This window comes from Berghia stephanieae, chromosome 7 (assembly GCF_034508935.2).
Source record: "Berghia stephanieae isolate SIO BIC M18660-M18661 chromosome 7, UCSD_Bste_1.3, whole genome shotgun sequence".
In the NCBI taxonomy this organism is placed as follows: Eukaryota; Metazoa; Mollusca; class Gastropoda; order Nudibranchia; family Aeolidiidae; genus Berghia; species Berghia stephanieae.
The window spans coordinates 49,306,310-49,330,124 of NC_088366.1; the positions used below are offsets into that span (position 1 = coordinate 49,306,310).

At 35.3% G+C, this 23,815-nt stretch overlaps 1 protein-coding gene across 7 annotated transcripts in view; it reads left to right on the forward strand.

The window, feature by feature from the left end:
* Positions 1-23,815, forward strand: part of LOC144977426 (uncharacterized) — a 63,660-nt gene that overhangs the window by 777 nt on the left and 39,068 nt on the right. For 5 of the 7 annotated variants that reach the window (XM_078922632.1, XM_078922633.1, XM_078922636.1 and 2 more), the window contains exons 1-4: positions 1-65; positions 12,289-12,489; positions 19,267-19,462; positions 20,270-20,384. The exon at positions 1-65 is cut by the window's left edge. In XM_078922632.1, coding sequence (XP_078778758.1) covers positions 1-65; positions 12,289-12,489; positions 19,267-19,462; positions 20,270-20,384 — 577 coding nt within the window. The remainder of the gene's footprint in view (positions 66-12,288; positions 12,490-19,266; positions 19,463-20,269; positions 20,385-23,815) is intronic. The other 2 variants (XM_078922635.1, XM_078922631.1) reach the window with 1 other exon arrangement.

Sequence of the window (23,815 nt, forward strand, 5' to 3'; positions counted from 1 at the left end):
AAGGCGGATTTTTACCGTCACGGTTTCCTCAAACATGCATATCAAAGTTCGCAATGAAGAAGCAGGTAATTAATTTCATTTCATATAGATAGGAATTGATTAATTTGAACCAACTTGGGCTTGGGTCTCAAAAGTCAAAGTGAAGGATTGTGGTCATCGCATGAGATGAGAAATGCTCCCCACAATCATCAAATAGCCTACTTGCGAGACTATCTATGTGTCTTCATAAGCAGCCCTAGCCCTAGCCAATCCTATGGTAAATGAGACTGAGACCCTTGTGCAGCTATGTAGTCTTGTGGTATGACACTCGCTTTCGGATCAGAAGGTCCTGGGTTCGAGCCTAGCTCTGCGCATAGTTGAGTCCTTGTAAAAGACTCTTTACTCACACTCTCTCACCGTACTCAGGTGTAAAATGAGTACCTGGTCGTCAACAGCGTTGTCTCTGTCTGAAAAAAATTGTAATATCGCCTAACAGGCATCCTGATCCTGTCTCGTTCTTCATGTTACGTGTTGCTGTTGGTCAGGGACCTTTTGTAAAGCTCTCTAGCACATTAAGTGGATATTGCACTATTATAAAAGCTTTTGTTTTTTGGGGGGTATTTTCTTAGTAAGAATCTTATCCCCCCCTCTTTCTATTTCTCTTATATGCACTAACGATAGGTACTTTGGTAAAAAATTCAAATTGGATTGAGCTTAATGAAACCTATAATCATTATAAAGTGCTTTTCAACACAATTCTAATGATACCAAAATTGTGAAAATCAGATAAGCAGAAGAAAAGTTATGTTAGTTTAAAGGCTGAAAAATGGATGCAGTATACAGCTTGACCCTGAATTTAATTTTATTTAAAAGTTAAGATGTTATATCCACCTGCCTATTGAAATTTTGATTTACCAATTTCTCGTTTTTTAATTATCCAAAGCTAAATTATACCCTATTTTATCCACGATCGAAAGATATACTAAATTGTCATTGATTTAAAAATAAACTACATCAAACGATAGAGTAATTCCTCCTGAAGAAAATAAGACATAAATCATTAAAATCCATCCATAAACAAAAAGTCTATGGAACTTTTTCTGAGACCCATCACTCAAAAGTCAAAAATATCGGGTCACAGCCACTAGGCCATTTATCAGCTCCATCCCGGAGGGCCAAATGGACATTTACGAAAGTACCTTCTAACGGAACGAGTACCGATGCTCAGCTTCTCTATCTCAAGAAATTATCGGCAAGGTCAATACCCTGATATTACTGGTACTTAGTCTGGATCAACACTACTTAAGTCTCAGTTGACGTCGTTGTGATCGAATTTATGAAAATTACTGAAGGGAAGTCAGATAAAGAAGATATCTCACCATTGAGACAAGGTTCTTGTCATGCCGCTATTGCAGCTATGAAGACCTGTCAGTTGCTTGCTTTGCACAACAGCATCCTGAGGGTGCTTCCTTATTATAATAATAGTAATAATAATAATAATAATAATAATAGGGAGTTTAATAGAAATTCTAAATGTACCTCACACACTTGAAACCAATGTCATATGAAAGAGCTGGCAACACAGATTACAAAACAGTTTTTGTTTGTATCTTGATTAGAAATGTAGTTACGGCAGTTCAAAGTCTGAAATTTCAGACCGATTTTTACCCCAAAATTACCATTGCAAAGTTGTGACCGAAATCGCGTGATGTTAATAAAAAATGGTTAAAACAGTCAATATGGAGTTCTTATAATATATTGTATACCAAAATGTTCGTCTTATCGAGGACAATGCATTTACATTAATAAAGAGGAAGATAAACATTTCAAATTAACACATTATTACATAATATGACGCAAATGTTACATAATCAAAAACTCGGCTAGACGTAAGAAACAATTTGCTCTATCACTTTTGGATTTATCCCCAATATCTCATTGAAACAATTGCAAATAATTCCCCTCTTCTAATTAATACATGGGAATTTCCACGGGTAACGGACTGACAAATCAGACCAAAAATGCATACATTTCGTGCTCTGAAATGCAATGTATTTATTGTATGGAGCTAATATTTCCCATCGACATGTATCATGTCCGCCCTTATCATATATCAAAAGGATTAAGATGAATCTTTATCAACTTGAATTTTTTTGACATTATAATGTTGGTAACGGACTGACATCGGAAAATCCATCTTTTTCAATTTTATATGTAGATGGATCAAACTTTCTGAAGTTAAACCTTCCAGTAACAAATATGTTCTTTTATAGTAACCACGAGATGTTGTTCTACAACCCACTAGCAATATTTAAAAGATTGTCCAAAATTTGAATCTGCAGTCTTAGAAAAAGTGTCGGTAACAGACTGACAAATCGATGGTAACGGACTGACACCTCTGAATTTTATTACCCAGAATAACGGTTACTACATAAAATCCAGAGCAAAGAACACATTATGTAATTATGAGCAACACTGAATATCCAGTGTGATTGATCAAACCAATACTCTTCCTTATATGGATGTCAAGCTACATTGGGCATGATGAGTAACTCGATGGGTGACATCTGATTACCTCAATCCCAACTTTGCTTTTTTCAAAATTAAATAATGAAATAATGATTCGTAGAGTTGAAATCTATTCTGTCAAAGTCAAACGGGAACTTTATTTCAACTATGAAATTAAATTATCATTTTTTTTTAAAATGTAGATATGAAAGGACTTTAAAACTGGAGAAAGTTTAACATTCTTTTGGTTCTTATTTTTGAAGCTTAATTTTTATTCTGTATTTCATCTTGATTCCTCTAGCTTAGGAATTGTCAATAGGCCATGACCGTCAAGGCAAACTGGGCGATAGAAAATGTATTGGCAGTCAATCTCTTCCTCATCTGCTTTTGACCAGAAAGCCAGTTATAAGATCTGAGAAAGATCTTCAAAAATTTCATTTGGACCATTTTATCCTGATCCTTGATTGTTACAATTTTCCTGTGCAGATTGTGGGATTTATCTTAGAAGTACATTCTGAGGTTCTGAGGGAGCAATATAAACTTAAGCCAATTTTGATTCCTGGATGAAATTCACTAACAATCGACAACCTCTTTTTCAGGGTTGTTTTACAGGAAACTTTTTTGAATTTACGTCCTTTTTCTTTTTTCATCTCTCACAATTATGAAATCTTTTTCCCTTGGTGCTCGCCAAGAGTACTTCTTGTCCAAATAGGAATTTGTGATAAAATTATTTTATTTCATCTTGAATGCCCATTTCCACACGGCGAATAAAACTAACTTAATTTTTGACTCTTTAGTTTTTGCTTTGATCTTGCTGTATCCCCCGTGCCACCCACTGTGCATCTTCCCCTGTCGCCCATTCCACTCCCCTGATCACAGGCAAATCACTGATAACAGGGAACTTCACCTGTCACAAGTGATTAATTACCTGCACCTTTGTCAGTTGAAACAAGGGGAGGTAAGCGAGGTCCGAAAACAAGGGTGATATTGTCAAAAAAATGCATAAGAAATGCACTCCTTATATCATTTAATACTGGAAACCTATGTGTCACACACGATTTCTTCTTATTTTTTAAAAATATTTTAAATTTCTGTCGTAATTATATATATTTTTGTGAAGTGCCAATTGGATTATAAAGCAGATAAGAATATTTCAAATTAGTGAGTGAAATTGTTCTGTCCACCGTATATCATTGATTAAAATATTTTTAAAACATGTTTTGTCACCATGAGGGTCATATTTTCTTACACCCTAAAATAATTCAATAAATTTGCAATTAGTATGTCCATGAAGTACGCTTAATTCACACAAAATAAAAAAGTTATGATTATTTAAAATCTGGGCAATCCATTGTGTGAAATAACATTAATATTTTTGGTTGAGTGATTTTATTTTTTATATTAATTTTATTTGTGGCACTGAAATAATTTTTTTTTGTACTACAGACAAGGATGGAACATTCTCTTGAAACTCAAATAACAAAACTAAATAATCTATGTAGACTTTGTGGCAAAAGATGTTTGAAAAGAGGAGGTGGGAGAAGCAACTTAAAAAGATAAAGAAAAAATTGCATGACATGAAAGAATGTAAAGAAAGTATCATCGGATCAGTTAGAAAAGCAATACAACATGTTTTAGATCAGAATAAAATTGTCAGACAAGCATTTCAAGGTGGCCACTTCATTGCCAATCACTGCCACAAATACATAAAGAAAGTAATTTACAGACACCTTCCAAAAAGAGAGCTATACATGCAGTTAGTACAAACACCCAAAGAGACACCCTAATCACGAAAATAATTCAACTTGAGATCAAATATAATACTTTAAATGACAGCTACAGAGATGTACATACATTAGTATCCCATTCAAATCCCATGTCATCAGAAGAAATTGAAAAAGCAGAGGAAGCCGTCACAAGGTATTTGCAGAATTACAGAGAAGCATTCCCTCACTCAATTACCCCCAAATTACATATATTGGAAATGCACTGCATTGACTGGTTGAAACGATATAAGATAAATTTAGGATTCCATGCCGAGCAAGGTGGTGAACTGCTCCATTCTAGCATATGGAAGATTGAAAAAAGAGCAGGAGGACTTCAAAGCGAAAAAGCAAAATTGTCTTTCACAATGGAAACATCATTGCTTCAAGTTGAACCAGACGTCAGTAGTCACTTACTTCAGAAGGGCCCCGAATAATATTCCTAAATATTAGAATAATATCTCTCCTTTCTGGTTGGTGTTGAAAATAGATGAGAAACTATTGTAAAACTTGTTTATTTGTTTTCATAATGGTGTTGCTTGCATTACGATTAGACATGAAACTTCGTTAGTTGTGATGTGTGAAAATAGAAGAGAGAGTGATAGAAATATTTCTAAGTAAATTTATTACTGACAATGTGAATGGGAGCGCGGCAGACCATAGGATTTATATTATTAATTAATGAAATATGTCATCAAGTGAATCTTATTCATAAGGAATGATTGGATATCAGTTTTATAAGACACACACTAAAACGTACCTTCCAGTCATCACTGTGACTGGCTAATTTGTGGACAGGATACTGGTTGATTTGATAAGGAGTTACCACAATATCAAGACCTCTCACAGGACTGCCAGGTCTGAACAGGCCATAAAACTTACATACACTTTTTCCTCATTCTCTCCTGCTTCTGATTATCCCAAAATTACTTGCCTGTACGGTGACTTATGCTATTTATTCACATGTTTCTTACCAATTTTAGTTATGATCTTGCATTGAATTATAGTACAACTCATGGAGAGTGGCGTTGCAAAACCATTAGGTTCATAGCCATACAAATGGTATGACAATATTCTTTACATTATGAAGAACAAGAATATATGAATAAGAAAAAGTTACGTCAACGGATTATTGAGCAACGATTATTTGAAAATATCAATAAAATGCAGAATTAGAGAGAAAAAATACAGGTAGCGAAAATGCCGATGCTGGTAGCATGATGAGTCATCGATCTGTCAAATCTTGATTAATTACCCTCCCACCTGTGGAGCGCTGGCTCAAACTAAAAGTTCGAGTTTTAGTCGCCGTGTCCATGATTAAAATATTTCAAAAACCATTGATTGATGGATGCCCTTAGCAGTACAGGCATAGTTTAATTTTTTTTTTTAATTTTTGGGAGGATTGTAGACTCAAAGTTGAATTCAGTAGTTTACTTTCCTGTGCTGAAATGTGAGGCAGATGTGGATTTAGGTGTGCTTGGTTTACTTTCTTTTGGAGTTGTAGATTGATCAGCTTTTCTCTTTTTTTTCCATTTTGCTTGAAAAACCTGTTATTTCTTTTAAGCGTCCTTTACAATCACTTTCAAGTTTTCTTTGGGACTCCTGCTTTTTGTTGCCTATCTTTTTCCTAAACAATGTAATGTCCATCAGTTTTCAGTCTTTCTTGATAATTTGAACCATGGATAGAGTAGGCATCTTGAACCTGTTAATAAAGAAAATTGAGCAAAATTACATCATAAGCTATGAAAGTCAAATCGGAATAAAAAGCAAATCTTGTTTTCTTAAAAATAATACAGCAAAACTAAGAAAATAAAACTCATTTCTAACTTGTATCGCATTACTTTGTAACAATAAAATATTGACATTATACACAGCTAAACAGCTTGCTGACCCACTACATTTAAAGCCTCAGTGACTCAAAAGTTTTCCACATTAATTTAAATGTTTGATTTCTTTTTTTTTTCTCCCATGGTTTCTTGCCCCGTTAACAGAAGACTACTACTGGCTCCATTGTCATAAGGATATTATAGAAAAATAAACAGTGTTTTTCCCTCAATTCAAACATAGCAAAAATCTTCAAGTGATCAAAAGATTCACAAGCTTTAAAAGATTCAACTTACCTATTGCAAAATAGCAGGCTTGATGTTGAAGACCAGTGTTTGAAATTTTATGATCCAAATGTTTATAAAATGGCTGCCTGATCAGTTGAAACACATTGGAGTGGACATTACTCTTGAGACTTAAAAAACAACTTTTATATATTGTCTTTGAATTAAAATAGAATTAGTCAGTCTGTTACTGTCAGTCCGTTACCCTTAAAAATGTCAGTCCGTTACCCAACAAAAGTACCTTAAATGATAAATTTCTTGAAAAATTATCTTACAGTGCTAAAGCCATTCATGTAAGAACAGAAAATCTGAAATAGTGAGTCTGTACAACAATCACATCTTTCGTAGATGAAAAAATACTGTTTTTATGGTAACGGACTGACATACAATTTCCCAAGGTCATTAAAACGACCGATGAGGACAACATTTCATTAAAATCATAAATTTGAATGTTTATATAGGTTTCTGATACTCATAATTGTTTTAATATCAATAAACAAAAGCAAAGGTGGCTATAATTTTGTAGAAATTGCAAGATTGATAATATTGAGAAAATATTCTTTTCGTTCTTCAAATAGGGGATACCCTTACATGAAGCTATAATAAGCATCCTGTACCACAAATATGCACGACATATCCTTATATTCATAATCCTGAATGATTTTCCAACAAATTGGTACCAAATTTTAATATGTTCTTAAGAATTTGTAAAACACCCCTTCGGTTGACATTTTCATGGAATTTCCCACATAGAGAATAAAAAAGGGTTTGAGAGTATTTAAATGAAAAGATATAAACATGTTGTGTAATGTCATAATGAGTTTATTTTTACCTATGGCAATTTAATTGCATATTAATAAAATGGTAGTTTGAAAAAGTTCAAATAAATTGAAACAGATTCCCTATTATACCTAATTAGAAGGAAAGTTCTGGCTTTTAATACTTTAAAAAATTCTGCTGAACCACTTTGGGTTTATTGCTATTACTATTACATCATTTGAACTGACAATTAATATAATTTTATCCCCCCACCCCCTCCCCCCTTCTCTCTCAATATATGGGGGTGTCAAAACTAATAGAACTTCTTACCATAATAATTATTAAGGCTAAGGCCTTTAGAATATGGATACAAATGATAAACATATCTAAACATATGGGAAAGAAACTTGATGACTTGATGGCAACGTAAAATAAAATTAAATTAAAGCAATTGGTATTTTTAAAATATCGATATTATTAATATCGGATTTCACAAAGAGAAGAAATATACGAACTTTTAAAACAAAAACTATAAAAAGCCTATACTATTAATAAAGTTGGAAAGTATGTATTCAAAATAAAAACATAGCAAATAATAGTACTGAAAATATTATGGACTAAATTTAACATAATACATAACTAAGTTTAAAATATCGATATCGTCCGGCAGCCATGATGAGAAGATAATGTAAACAAGGCATTTCGGCGCAGAGTTAAAAGGTGTCTGCGCATCGATATAGAGCCCTGAAATTTGGCATGAATAAAGTTTAGATGTTATTCTAAAAACAAGCGTTAAATTTTAAAAACACACGCGGTAAATAAAAAAATAAATGCATTTGAAAATTGCCAAATTTTAACTTCATATAACTTCTGGAATTATCAATGGATTTTTCCTTAATTGCCACCATTTAAAAGGAAATTGAAAGACGAAAATAATGATATCAAAATATCTGCGATATTCCTCTTTATAACGAAGTTATGCATCTTTAATTGAACCCCCCAAAACGCGAACGGCAATTTTCGGTCACAACTTTCCTATGGGCGAGTTGGGTCAAAATTTGACTGCCACTGCTGCTGCTCACTTAACTGCCTAATAATAAAAATAATACTTTATTGCATCCCAAAAAGGAAATTTTTTGTACAGACGTGTTATAATTTACACAATAAGATGAAAATACAGTGGAAATAGGATGTATATATAAAAAAGGAACAGCTCCATAACCAGAGCTGCGCTTTATAATATGAATAATTTCAAAACTGTAAAATAGTTAAAACTGTCACTATAAATTGAAAATTGAAAAGATTGCAAAACAAATGAATAAATTAATATTTACATTTTTTGAAAGTAAAAATGCGAAATAATTATAAAAAATGATTATTGCTTGTTGTTATAAAGCCTAATACTGGACGGCAGAAAAGATTTTCGGTGTCTCTCTGTTTTCGTTGAAATAGAGAAAGGGCGACCACTTCTTTCTGACATAATAACTGATGGTCTTAGTGGATGATACTGGTCATTTATATTTTAGTTATTTTATTTATACAAAATTTCTCGTATAAAAGATCTACATCGTCAACATTTATATCGCGTTTAATGGATTTTTTAATATTTGAATTTATTTTGTTCCTTTCCACTGCTAAGCAATTGCCTCCCCAAGCTGTTAAAATACAAAATGACAAAACACTTTCGATTACTGCTCCATAAAATAATGTGCAGAGGGTTTTATCTATTCTAAACTGAGAGTAGAGTTTTGATAAAAAATATGTATGTCTGCACATCTTATGCCTAATTATTTTCGAGTGTTCATCCCACTTCGCTGGACGAATTGGTCCTTTAATTTTAACGGTTCTATCGGTTCCTTCACTCTCCTAAAGTCAATCACTAGCTCCTTTGTCTTGCTTATGTTAAGCTCTAGGTGGTGGGCATCACACCAAGACACAAATCTATCAATTTCTTGCCTATAAGCCACTTCGTTGCCATTTGTTATGAGGCCTTGAAGAGCGGTATCATCTGCAAACTTTATTAAAGGGACACTCAGGTTTTGACTTCTACAATCATTCGTGTATATTGTGAATAATACAGGGGACAATACACAACTTTGAGAGCACCAGTATTTGTAGTTATACAGGAATATATGTTTTGTCCTATTTGAACATATTGTGCTCTATCCGTAAGAAATTCGAGCACCCAAGCAATTATATACTTGTTTAAATTCAGACTAGTCAATTTTTGAACAACCAACTGAGGTTGCATTGTATTGAACGCTGAAGAAATATCTGCAAAAAGCAATCTGCAATAGCTCTTAGCATGATCCAGATGCCTGTAGATGTTGTTTGTGAACAGCAAAATGGCATCCTCTACGCCACGGCCTGGTTTGTAAGCAAATTGATGACTATCACTCAATGGCATAAACTGGTTCCTAATTTTAACAAGAACAAGTTTTTTCTAAAGATTTCATGACTATTGAAGTCAGTGCAACAGGTCTGAGATCGTTCATAGATTCAAGTTTTTCTTTTTTTGGAACAGGAATAATTTTTGAAGTTTTCCAAATTTCAGGGATCGAAACGCATTGGAGGGACCAGTTAAAAATATGTGCATAAATGGGGGAACGCTGATGGGCACATTCTTTTAATAATTTTCCTTTTTTTTTTTTCGAAAATACGAATCTCGTTTCTTCTTCACTGACCTCAATAGTCATTTCATCTTCCAAAGCCCTGTCTAATTTATGTTTTTCATTTTCAATATCAAATTTGTTTGCTGTGTCGAAACGTGAATAAAATTTATTTAGAGTGTCAATTTTGATATCTTCTGATATAATCGTGGGCTTTGGATTATAGTTAACAGCAGTTTTAAGCCCCCGCCACGTGTCCCGTATATCCCCAGAAGAAAAGCATTTTTCAATTTTATTTTTGTACTTGTCTCTACAACTAGATATTACTCTCTTTATCTCTTTTTGTTTTGTTTTCAGATCTTTTTTGTTTCCACAAGTAAAGAGAGTTTTCTTTTGGTTCAATAAAAGTTTTAGATCTTTTGTTATCCAAGGCTTGTTGTTAGGATATTATTTTATTTCTTTTTTACAAGACACTAGCTGTTCATAGAATTTTAAATACTCACTCACACAGTCATTCAGCTCATCCACACTATCACATGATTCGATAAAAACATTCCAGTCAGTGCATTCAAAACAACCACGCAACTCCTCACACACACTTTCGTTCATGACCTGAACACACTTCACTACTGGCTTACAACGTTTGATGACAGGGCGATATATAGGTAATAATAATAACATATTGTGGTCCGATGAACCGAGTGGAGCTCTTGGAAAACATTTATAGGACTTGTCAACGTTACAGAAAAATAGGTCTAGGGTCGATTTGTCATGAGTAAAGCACTGAACAAATTGTGAAAGTCCAGGAATTATTATATTATTGCAATGATTAAAATCGCCAGTCACAAGAAAAACTTATTGACATCATTGCCAGTGCTGAGGTCAGGGTCTATAGAAATGCAATTCCTGGCCTTGAGAAACAGACCATTGGCGTTTTTCAGAACTGAACTGCCACATTGTCCAGATCGACTTACCTGATGGTTTTCCTCGTATCCACGAAATCCGCGATTTTGGAATTTGAAGGAGGAATTTCCTCTTTTTATAAAACGAACTGCCTATTTCTCTGAATGCTCAGGGAAATTAAACTTGACCTCCCTTTCTCCGAAGTTCCAATTTTCAAGATTTTGATTTTTGCGAGAGTGTTTTGTATGATGAATGTAGTTTATGTGCATTTTTGGGGTTTTCTTTTTCTGATGGTTGGGTGCTCTGACCTTTCTGTTACACTTCTAAAGAAGGAAGGAAATTGGCATCACACAGCTCTTTGTTATTGATTTTAGCCAGCCACTAAATTTTATTTATCAGGCTATAATAAATAAACGTTTATGGTTACACATAGTTTTGTGTGGTGTTGGTACGTTATATCCGAGTGTTGTGAGTTTTAACACTAAATGCATAGCATCAATTTTAACTGTCCCGTCGTTCAATCTCTGTTGTCTATCCTGCACTGACTCCAGTGTTTGACACGAGTGTTGTGTGTGTGTGTGAGAGGTTTTTTTTTGCTGTCAGGGAAACCATGCGTCTTAGATTAGGGAGACCTTCCGAAAGCTCCTCTTCCTAGAATCTCTTTCAATTTGTATTTTCACCGTGGATCTTTTGTCTTGCGTTTATTTATTCAATTTGTCAATATTATATAGTAGCGTTTTAAAAACTCGAGAGAACAAACCTTGATAGATTAGTGACGTTTTAACTTTCCTAATACGACCATTGTTTTGGTTTTCAGTCGCCATTATTTTTCTATTACTATTAGGGTTAGCTCGAGGTCGGAGAATTTTTTTTCTACTTAGGGTTTGTTATGTCTTAGTAATGGTGCTAGGGTGTTTGTTTTTCCTATTAGGGATAGTTAAAGGTACTAGGTTTTGTTTTCTCTTAGGGTTAGTTGGAATATTTGAGTTGTTTCCCTTAGCACAAGGAGCTTTTGGAAGGCCTCCCTTAGATTATATATTTGAAAGCGACAATATCTCATACAGCACTGTGTGAGAAAGCATCGGGATGGATTGATGTCTGGACTACTAAGTACTTTTGTGTGAGTGATTGGACTTGGGCCTGGACTCTGCGAGACTAGCTCAGGGAGTGTTTCTTTGTTTCTTTTCTTGTCTTGCCTTCTATTCCCACCTTTCTGTTACAATTCTCTCTTGACTTTGTGCTATCCTATCTGCCAAATAATATTCCCCTTTTAATGTCTAATGTAATATTAAGCTCAGAAGACACCAGCAAAGCATCATCTTTCAACTAAGAACACAACACATACCGCTCAACAACCATTTAAGCAAAATTACAAAATTACAAAAGACACATCAGTAACACACCACTTGCTTGAATGTCAACCTCTTGAAGACCTGAGATGCACATTCCTCCCACCAAATCCAAGCATCAGTAACACACTTTATAGTCACCTGGAACAACTACAAAAGACATCTAACTTCTACGTCATGGCACAAGACCGAAGGGCTAGAGCTCAGGTGGTCGCTGGTTCGGATAAGTAAGTAAGTCTCCTGTAATAAGAAGATATTTTTTTCCAAGGACCCTTTGTTATTGTCTCACTCAATTTTTAATTCTTTTCAGAAGATGATCTGCCTGAAAGCTCTTTAAGTGGAATACTTGGTGAAGAGTCCCCCCTCCTGGTCTACTGGTCGCAGTTTGTCGCCATCGTCACCCAATGTTCCACAGGTATCTGGTTCAACACCGGTGATGTTCGGACCAACGTTTGTATCAACGATTGCCAGGAACTCTCAGTCGTGGAACAGGAGGATCAGACAACTGGAGGTATTTATATTTGAAAATTATATCAACGTTATAAATGAAGGAGGAGGTTCTGGTGTAAGATAAGAGATATAAAAGATAGTGTTTGATATACGGTGCCAGACAAGGCAAAGAAAGAAAGAAAGAAAAAGAAAAAACATCCCAAAAATAAGCTTCCTTGGCTTATATTTTTTTTGGGTGTTTTTTTTTTTCTTGTATTTTTCTTTCTTGCTTTATTATCTGGCCTTGTTAGATGCACCCTTTTTTTTTATTTGCATATTTATGACCCACCCCCTCAAAACGGTATGTCGGAATGATCTAGGTGGAAAAGAAAGAAAAAGAAAAAAATATCCCAATAATGAGCTTCCTTGGCTGATAATTTTTTTTGATGTTTTTTTTTTTCTTGTAATTTTCTTTCTTGCTTTATTATCTGGCCTTGTTTGATGTACCCTTTTTAAAAATTTGTATATTTGTGACCCACCCCCTGAAAACGGTATTATGTCGGGATGGTCTATGTGTAGAAAATTGACTTAAAAGGCAAACTAATCAGAAGCAGGGAACATCACCCCACCCATCTCTCTTTCAAATGAGCAGCTGATTGCTCGTTGAATTCTATAAACTGTTGTGCCATGATGATGCTGTCCCTATTTTCATAGTGAAATATTGACATGTCTTGTAACTTTATGAAAGTCCTTTCTCACGGGGTACAAATGCCTGGTTGTTATTGTTGTGGTCACAATACCATAGCTCCTTTAGTCTATAGATTATTATAATTTTTACAACCATAGTTGACCGTTCAATGAGTGGTGCCTGTTCAACGAATGTGTTGAAATGTTGGTCAATTCAAAATTTTTGATTCAAGTGTTGCATAAAATTTGAACTGAATTTCTATTGTCTTAATAGAAAATACACTTTTTGATTTGACTCCTTAACAAAACTCTGCGGAGAAATATTTTCTGGGTTTTTATACATTTTGCTCACTTACCGTATAATTCTTTCACAGTGTTAAGAGCAGAAAATGGTTGATATTTATGACATTTTTGTATTTTTTTAAAATAGAGGAACTAATAACTGGTATTGATTCAATGCAAGTACTTCCACCTCATTGTCATACTCTCTAACCAGAAGGTTGGCACACGCCGACGTGCTAAAAATGATGGCATCTGTTTTCGATGGGCTTTGACGAAACAAATTTGATTTTTTGATACAATCATCACACTGTCTAATCAATTTCATAATACACGCAAGCCATCTTCTTGTTAATTGTAAACACCCCAGAGATGATACTTTTCCGCGGATCCGCGGAAATCCGCGGTTTTCTTTCCTTTCCTCGGTTTTCCTCCTCAGATCCTCGATCCACGGATATTTCCTTCATTTCCTCCTTTTACTTTTTTTTTTTAAAAATAATAAATCTTTAAAAAATACCTCCTTTTTAAAAAAAAAAAAATTATATATATAAAATTTCCTCCTTTTACTTTTACTGGACTCCAAGCGTTTTAAAATTGAACGATCCAGCTGCGGGGCTTCATCGCCACTGCGCCACTGCGGAAGTGTTCATCGACCATGTTTATTCGTTCGATGTGGTAACCTAAGTATCGAAGAATAAAACTAGCACGATATCGCTTCTTTTGGACATGCGAACTTTCCTACAGTAGTCGCGTAGTCAATAACTCGATTTCTGCTTATGGAGTCTAGTTACGATACCCATCCAGGAATTAAATTTCTTTCAAATTCAGCCAGAACGATCTCGCATTTCATTATCTTGTTTCACAGAACGGTATGGACTAGATAAATCTGATTTAAAATCTAGATCTAGGCCTGGATTCTAATTCTTTTTGGATATTGTGACTGTTGTGTGTCTTTTTTTTTTTGTTTTTTGTTTCATTCTATGAGGACGTGGGCTCTAGACTTAGACTGGATTCTAATTCTTTTTTTTTTTAGATATCGTGACTTTGTAGTAAACTTTTAGAAACAATGAAGCCTTTAGGTAAAAGTGAAGTTAGCCGTGCCAGAGAGGTCGACTGTAAGGTAAAGAACAAATTTAGATTTGAGTGGCTTGAAACTGTTGTTAAAGTGACTTGTAAAAATGCCGGGGATGTGGACATCCGACTCATTGACAGCATTGTTAAAGTTGATGTTGCTGGTAAAGCATTGTGTACATATTGCAATGATGTTATCAGCTATGGGAGCAAAGGAAAAACTGCTCTGATTGATCATGTAAAATCAGGGAAGCATGTAGCTTTTGTTGATCACAGGAAGACCAATTACACTTTGGGCTCTCAATTCAAAAACCAGAAACTGCCTTTTTTCCATTATTTGAGAAACAAATTGTGAAAGCTGTTGGTGATGGTACTGAAGTGACTGATGTTACCTCTAAGAGCTCTAAAGTGACTGAAAGACTTATCCCAATAAACGATAGGACTGCTAATATGGAGGCTATGATCTTAAGTGTGATGGCAGAAAGCAATATTGCTTTCTCGGCTGCACCTAAACTTCTTGAGCTCATAAAGGAATGTTCCCGTGACCCAAAGGCTCTTTCTAATGTTTGCTTGGACCGTTGTTCTGCCGGATACAAACTTAAATATGGAATAAATGATTTTTCAAACAATCCATCGTTAAGTGTATGAAGGAATGCCCTTTTTCTCTAAATATAGACGAGAGTACATCTGCAAACAATAAAAAAGTACTTGCTGTTTTAGTCAGTTACTTCAGTCCTATTAAGGAAGAGGTTGTGATTGAGCATCTGGCTTCTATTGAACTAGTGAAGGCGGATTCATCTTCAATTTTTAAGGCTGTAAAGGACCTTATTGAAAGCAATGCAATTCCATGGACGAATCTCCAGTCATGTCTGCTGGATTCGTGCAATGTAATGAGAGGATCCAAAACAGGTTTTGAGACCAGGTTGAGGGAGTGTGCTCCACATCTCTTAGATGTGGATGGGGATTCGTGCCATCACATACACAACGCTGTTAAAAGATTTTGTGAACCCTTCAATGGCTGGGTTGAGAGACTTTTTTATGACCTGCACACAGATTTCAAGTGGTCTAGTGAGTCAAAGCAGATTTTGGCAGAATTATGCTCAGCATTTGATGTAAAATTTTCAGTGCCAGAAAGGTTCATTCCCCACAGGTGGCTCTCAGTGTATGATGTGTCAATTTCCACTCTCAGACTGTTGGATATGTTTTACCTTTTTTATTATCCGTATGTTAAGGACCAAAACAATCACAGAGCAGGCATAAGGGCAATTGTGCAAAGGCTACAAAATAGTAAACTGGAATCAAGGATTTACCAAATTTTTGAAATTTTGACGGAAAAATGCAAAATCATGACAAAAGATGGAAGGCAGAGGAAGGAGAGAATTGTTGAAAGGTTATTTTCCAACAGTAGGAAGACAGTCCTCCATTTGAACTTTTATGTTGCTGCTCTCCCAATGCTGAAAGCAGGGATGCCACTTTTCCGGTTTTAGCCGGAAATCCGGTTTTTTTACCACCTGCCGGTTTTAATCCGGAACCTCCGGTTTTTGTCCGTCGTCACTATTAAAAAAAAAAAAAAAATTTTTTAAAAGAAGAAGAAAAAAATCGCGATCGAGATTTGAGCCGGAACTTTTTCGCCGGGTGAATAATTTGGGCTGTCACCGCCGGTCGAATATTTGGGCACCTAGGTAGTTTATCTCCGCCCATCCCCATCACAATTCCTCCTTTTAAAAAAAAAAAAAAATTTGATAAAGTGAGTTTGAGAATTTCTCAGAAATTTTCCGCTGAATTTGCCGTGTCAAATATTTCCCTCAAAACCACAAAATCACCATTATGTCTTATGTCATATTTTGACACCTGTGCAATAGTCTCGTGAAATTTAGTGACGGTCCCGTTTTTATGACGTCGGGCCAGACTGAATGGCACCAGATGTCACAATTGACACAGACGACCAGTGGTGTTCTTTGATTAGCTAGTTGATGGTTGAAGGGGAGGGACAAATCTCTCTCTCTCTCTCTCTCTCTCTCTCTCTCTCTCTCTCTCTCTCTCTCTCTCTCTCCTCTCTCTCTCTCTCTCTCTCTCTCCTCTTTCCCTTTGCCTTTCTTTCCATTTCTCTTTTCTTCTTTTTTTTTTTTTTTTGATATAGAATTCCTAAGATCAATTCATAAATTATTCTGGTAGAGAAGTCTCCTCTTCCCCCTCTTCCCCCCCCCCCCCCTCTCTCTCTCTCTCTCTCTTTATTTCTTTCGTAACCATCCGTTAAATCATCTGGTTATACAGAGATAATACATTAGCCTAGAATAAAGCAATGGGATTGGCTTAGTTTATTCTTCTTTCTTTTTACCTTTTGACTATGGCTTTAAATTTGTGAGATTCTTGGGTTGTATTTATAAGCTGAATAACCACTAGGTTTCGGTACAAAATAAAAGATATTTTAGCCTGCTTTATAAAGTAAAAATCAAAACAAAACAACACTTTCTGGCCTTTTATTTGAATAACATTGTAGGCCTTTAACTTGTGGAAAGGACAATTCATTAAATGTTTACAAAAAGTAAATTTATGTTTAATGATAAGAATGGATTTATACTAGTAATAGTAATATATTACATAATACCAATACAAAACTATGTTCCTGTTATTTTTACACTTTGCTTGCGTTTGACCGATAGACGGAGACATTTTCCTCCTTTTTGACAAATTGCTATTATTATCACTGAATAAAAAACACTCACCAAAACCACTACATCATCTCTACCACCACTACTATTACAACCACCACCACATCATCATCCCGACCAACACTACTACTACAAATAACACCACATCATCCCTACCACCAGTACTACTACAACTACCACCACATTATCATTCCTACCACAACTATTACAACCACCACCACACAATTATCTCTAAAAGACCACCACTACTACAACCACCACCACATCATCATCCCTAGAACCACTACTCCTACAACCACCATCAGATCATCATCTCTAAGACCACTACTACTACTACTACTACTACTACTACAATCACCACCACATCATCATCCCTACCACCACTAGCACATCATCCCTACCACCACTACTACTACAACCACCACCACCACATCATCATCCCTACTACAACCACCAAATGTAATTACAATTTCAACTTTTGAAATTCTCCGAGTCGTATCAGAAATTGCTGGAGTCGTATCAGAAATTGCTGCAAGACAAATTTTGGATCGCATCTCAATGAATTTGATTGAAGTTCAAATTTATAGGTTATGGTTGCATGGGTGGGTCATGATCTTCACAATGAAAAATTTTCTCCTTTTATGTGACCAGTCATTCTCACCCCTGATAGCTATTGATATTAATTTGTCTATATTTTGTTTTCAGCACCTTATTTTATCAATTTGAAAACTGTTAACTCTCCTTTCTTGTGTGTGTTATTTGCTCTCAATTGCGATAATAAGTACTGAAACAATATTCCAAATTTGATATTTTACAAATCCTACAAAGCCCTTGACGTTGATTTGTATCTCGTCCGCGCAAGTTTTCAGGCTTTTTTTAATTTGCTTGGTGGCATCCCTGCTGAAAGAGTATGTTTGTCAGTTTCAAAAAAAAGATCCTATGATTCACAAGTTACATGACAGCCAGATCAGTATTACCAAGAAGTTCCTTGCCTGTTTTATCAAAGCAGAAAAGTTAGTGGATATCTCCCCCAAGAAAATTGCATCCTTAGATGTTGATAGTATAGAGAACAATCTGGAATTGAAGGACATTTTCATTGGCAAAGTCACTTCAGACACTCTCAAAAGTTATGAGAAGAGAAATGAATTCCTCATTACAGTCTCGAGGGCATACAGGCATTGTGCTAAACATCTGCTTGCAACATTGCCTCTAAACAATCCACTAATAGTCAGTCTTTCAGCCTTAGATCCAGAGGCTCCCTGTCATAGTGTCGTTGGCAAAGCCTTAAACACTCTAGCTAGTCATTTTGGGCATTATTTATCTCAAACGGAAATGGAACTTGTTTTGGTGGAAATAAAAAATTTTGTCATAACCAAGAAGGACTTTAATGGGGAAAGGGTTGATTTGTGGTGGAATAGAAATAGTGACTTTCCTATTCTTCAAAAGCTGGCTAGGGCTTGCTTATCCATATTTCATGGCCCACAGGTAGAGGGTTCCTTTTCTAAAATGAAGGATATTCTTAAAGACAAGTGTGGCAACATGAATATTTCAACATTCTCTGCCATACAGACGGTGAAGTATTCTTTGAAAGCAAGGAATGCCACTGCCCTGGAATTCTTCAAAAGAAAAGACATAGATCACAGTGAAATTGATCCTGTCCTGATAAGTTGCATTAAAAAATCTCGCAGCAAGTATCATGCTGAGTTGCAAAAACAGGAAGAGGAAAAGGAAAGAAAAAGACAAATGTTTGATCAAGCAGTTGTAAAGGCGGAAACAAAAAAGCAAGCAAAGGCAGTCCGGGAGAAGGCAATTAAAACAGCCTATAAGCTTCATATAAAGAAGCAATCCAAACAGGTTGGGCCCCCACCTAGAAAGAGGCCCAAAACACACTAGTACTCTTCAAGTACTCAAAAGAAGTCATCCTGCCTACTTTCCTGTGGTGCAAGAATGTTCTAGGTGAGTTTTCCGTTTTTCCGAGACTTTTCCTCCTTTTTGACTTTTTGTGAGTATCATCACTGACACCTGCAAATTTTGGAGGCGATTGGTCCAGTGGTTTCAGAGCCTAAATTTTACCCAAAAAAATTCAATTTGCCAAATATATTATTATTATTATTGTAATTAATAAATAATATTTTGGCATCATTCTTCAGGACTGGAGACCAATGAAAGTGAAAAAGACCCATCATCCCAAGCACCAACAAAAAAGGCATCTGATGTTCCCGCCGACTATGACAACGAAAAGATGCTCAGGGACGAAGTCTTTCAGCTGACCCGAAAACTTTGCAATGCCGTCTTTCAAAGGAACATGTTATTGAAAAGGCTGAGAAACATACAAGATTTGGCAAGGTAAATAATGGATAATAATGATAAAAGTGTGGGAGACATTTTTTAATTTTTTTTTTTTTTTTTTTTTTTTTTGCTGCTCCTTTCCATGTAACTTTCAAAATTCATTCTTCATGGTTGCTGCCATTTATTTGCGGACTTGGCATTCAACATGATTTCCATAGTGGCCTACTGATTTAATCGGAGCTGTCCCGATTTGGCAATCTGGAGGAAAAGAGTGAAAAATTATAACATTAAAAAAAAGCTGGCCTCAGGGCCGGATATTTATAACAGGCCTTTAAATTCACAGGCAATTTGCCTGATATTAGACACTCCATTATTCTCTACCACAAGGGGCATATTAGACGAAATACATTTTAAGAAATTTTCTCCTTTGTTAAAAAAAAAATAAAAGAGAACAATAGCCCTAGATTAACCAATCACAGGATTGTAAAACCGTGGATGATTATACTGAAGTATGACAAAACTATATTGACGATAGTCATGTACCGAAGCCGTCTCTCTCTATACCTCGCTGCACAGTAATGAGTGGCCGTCAAGGGGTTTCCCTCTTTGTGCTTATCGTCTGTTTAACTAGTATATTTTATTTTACCAACATCATCAATTCCCACATGTAATCATATATTTTTTCTATGCAGGGCTATACAGTGCTTTATGATTGCCTTTTTGGAATGTTTAACTAGTATATTTTATTTTACCAACATCATCAATTCCCACATGTAATCATATATTTTTTCTATGCAGGGCTATACAGTCCTTTATGATTGCCTTTTTGGAATGTTTAACTAGTATATTTTATTTTACCAACAGCATCAATCTGGACATGCTCAGCTTAGTTCAAATCATAGACGGAAATCCAGAAGGCAGAGAAGAGATGGACAAGGTTTATCGACTGGTACAAACCATCTTGAGTGACACCGAAGAGGTGAGAGGGTATAATATAAAGTAAAAAGTTCATTTTTATACCCCGTTTTAGTTGTTGAGAAAAACTGATTTTACTATAAAATTATATATAACTACAGTCGATCCGCTTAATCTCACAATTTAGGGAGTTCAGGTTAGTGTGTCGATTAAGCGGGAAAGCTAAAACATAGCATCTAAGCACCAGGTTTCATGTGCCATTCATGTAGGACTGAGTTTTCTACAGGCTTGGGACCGTCACATTCTAGACTTGACTTCATTAGAATGTTTGTTTTTTATTAATTTGGGTTTTTTACATTAAAAGTTTTTCTTTTAAAAAAAAATATTTTCTTTTTCGTGTTTTATCGACAACAAAATGTGACATTATTATTCGTTAGAACAGTAATCGCGAAGCGTAGATTGCCATAGCTGCCAACCGTTCCGTTAAAAACGGATTTGTTCCGTATTTGACTTCCTGAGTCCGTAAGTCCTTATTGTCAGCTTAAAATCCGTATTTTGTAATTTTTGACTAATTTGTGGTAAAAAAGCAATGTGAGCCTAATGAATTATTATTATTGATCCATTATTATTACTATTACTACAACTATTATTGTTATTATTATTATATATTATTATTGGTGTCCAGTGAGAGCATAATCTCCATTTGTGTAGCTCTTTAATTTGAATTATGCCTCTATCATAAATGATTTTCAACAATTAAAAAAGTTCCATTCGTTTATATGACGCCTGTATTTTACTCAAACCTTTCATAATGTATTGGAGATTTACATAGAATATGGATGTTAGCCTCGATATACTTTGAATATTCTAAGACAGTATTGATACTTTCACTATTTGTTACAAATATTATTTTAAGAATAAAATTAAATCCACCTCTTTGATTGGAAGGTATTCAATCAGAAAATCAATTGCTTATATTGATTAAGCATGACAATGATTATTTCCCTTTATTAATTTATGAAATATATAAATTTAATCCCTTTAAAAAACATCTTCATCTGATTTTAATTATTTTTTTTTCAAGCAAGCTTTTGTAACGGTTTAGGTTCAAGAAAAATAAGTATACTCCATTTTTAGGTGTGTTTATCTTGTCAAAGTAAAGAAGTAGGAATTCTCTAATATTTAGAAGTGCATTTTACTATAACTACTATTATAGTATACTACTTAAAGACCATTATGTTGCATGAAAGAAAACATATATGCAATCGTCTACTTTTTATCTGAACTCACCTAATTTTTACCCCAACACGCCCTCTCAAGTGATGTACCAGGTTGGCAGTTATGCATTTCTAACCATCTTAAGTTTTTTCATTTATTTTACAATTGTGCTTCTTGTGTATTGGTCCTTATCAAAGTTGAGGCAGTTGAATTCTTTCTTTATTTTGTCTGTTCTGAAATTTTGATCTCATTGTGGAAAGTGTCATTTTAACGATTCAAATGTGCTGGTACTAAACCCGATAATTTAGTAACATTTGGACTGGCCTCTGTTATCTCAAACTTGTTAGTGTTAGCAATAGTAATTAAAAAGGCTGACTTTTATATGTTGCGATTCGATGAAGGGGGGGGGGGGGGGGGGGGGGCTTCGGGGCGGCACACGTCGTCCCCTCATCCCGGGCCAAATGAGCGTTCCTTATTTTATTTTTGAAAAGTTGGCAGCTATGGATTGCTTTCTATTCTGCGCAAGCTGTTTATGAACCTTTGTCTCCAATCTCGCCAATGTAAATCATCTGTCAAGCGTTCTTCTTGGATGAAGTGGCGTAGTTTGTCTACCATGTCAAGTTTGTCAGTGTTTGTCAGGGGTGGTGTGTCACATTCCAATGACCCATCCGCATCTTTATTACCTAGGCATTGTCTTTGTGTGGTTGAACGGCGTCCAGTGGTTCCCGGGTCAGTTTACCGCTGATAGGTATATTGTTGTCCATTGTTACGAATTGATCGAATACTCTGGTCGAAAAGTTGTGTGGAACGGGAACAGCATCGTTGATTTCATAAGGTGTAGTGATTAAGCGGAAATGGTGTACGATTAACCGGAACGATTATATAGAAAAAAATTCAGTTTTTCTGGAATGTCTAGCTTATAGTCAGAGTTTGCGATTAAGCGGAGTGAACTGTATTGACTGAATGCTTTTGTTACCTGCCTCTGGATGGGTTCTTTTGCCTCCCATGGTGAGCAGGAGGTCACATGCTATGTTTTCTTTCCCCTATATCTGATTTGCTCTCTGTCTTTGACTTGGAATGGGATCACTTGGTTTTTTCCTGGCCCTTGCCAGAGTCCTTAGCTGAGAGGGAAATGTTCAAATGTATAATGCTACTTTTGGGAGTTGATATTTTTTGTTCCTTGTAAGTTATCTCCCTATTATATAGTGATAGTTATATTATTTTTTGGTTCGAACTTATATAAACATGAAATGAGAGAATTCATCTTAGTGGGGATCCTGTATTGGTGTCTGGATGCGACCTTCGGGTGATCTCAAACCAATTACATTGATGGTGTGCTCTTGGAATCTGCATTTGCAAACCATTTCTCCTTTGTCTTACCTTTTCCTTGGTGCTTTAATTGTAAATCTATAATTTTTTGACTATATCTCATTTTCTTCCTTTTTACTGGCGCTGATATGGCCTACACATGTCGCAAGAGCCGTAAAACCCTTAAAAACAAAGAATTTGCTACCTTATTCAGTCCCCTGATAATTGACTGTGTAATAATAACAACAACACGAGTCCAGTCTAATAGGAATGATTTCTCAGTGTTTGTGGTTTACTGCTGTCTTCTATGTGTTGTGTGATCTGTGAGTTTTGTTCACTCGTAGAAATCATCAATCCCTTTCAAATGTTGTTTCTGCATGAGTTGTCCACATCTGCCAACCCTCCAGGAATCTGGTTGAGTCTCCTGGAATCACTGGCCTACTGTGAGGTTGTCTTTAATTCTACAACCACTTCTAAGACCATTGTAATTATACCAAAGAAATGAATCTTGTCACTGTTGAAACTCATTGCTGTTAAAATTGGGATCAGTAAAACTGCAAAAAAAAAAAAATTAAAAAAATCGCCGGCATTTTAGCCAAATCTCCCTGATTTTTTATAATGGATAAGTACTTGGATATGCTGAACCTATGTATTTAGATCATCTCAAACTAAGTGTACTGATGGTGTGCTCTTGGAATCTACTTCTGTTTCCTATTGGAATCAATTCCCCTTTGTCTTGCCTTTTCTAGAAGTTTTTACCATCCCATTTTCTTCCTTTTTACCTGCGCTGATGTGACCTAATATGAATTGTAAGCGCCGTAAAGACCTTAAAAACATTTTTTAAAAAGACCGAAGTGTTAGAAATATTACATAAGATCTTTTTAGTTTGGATTATTGGTTTACAATTTGCCCACTCCGCATAATTTTTATTTTCCCTCTCTCAATGCGTTATTTTAAAACTTCTTCGAG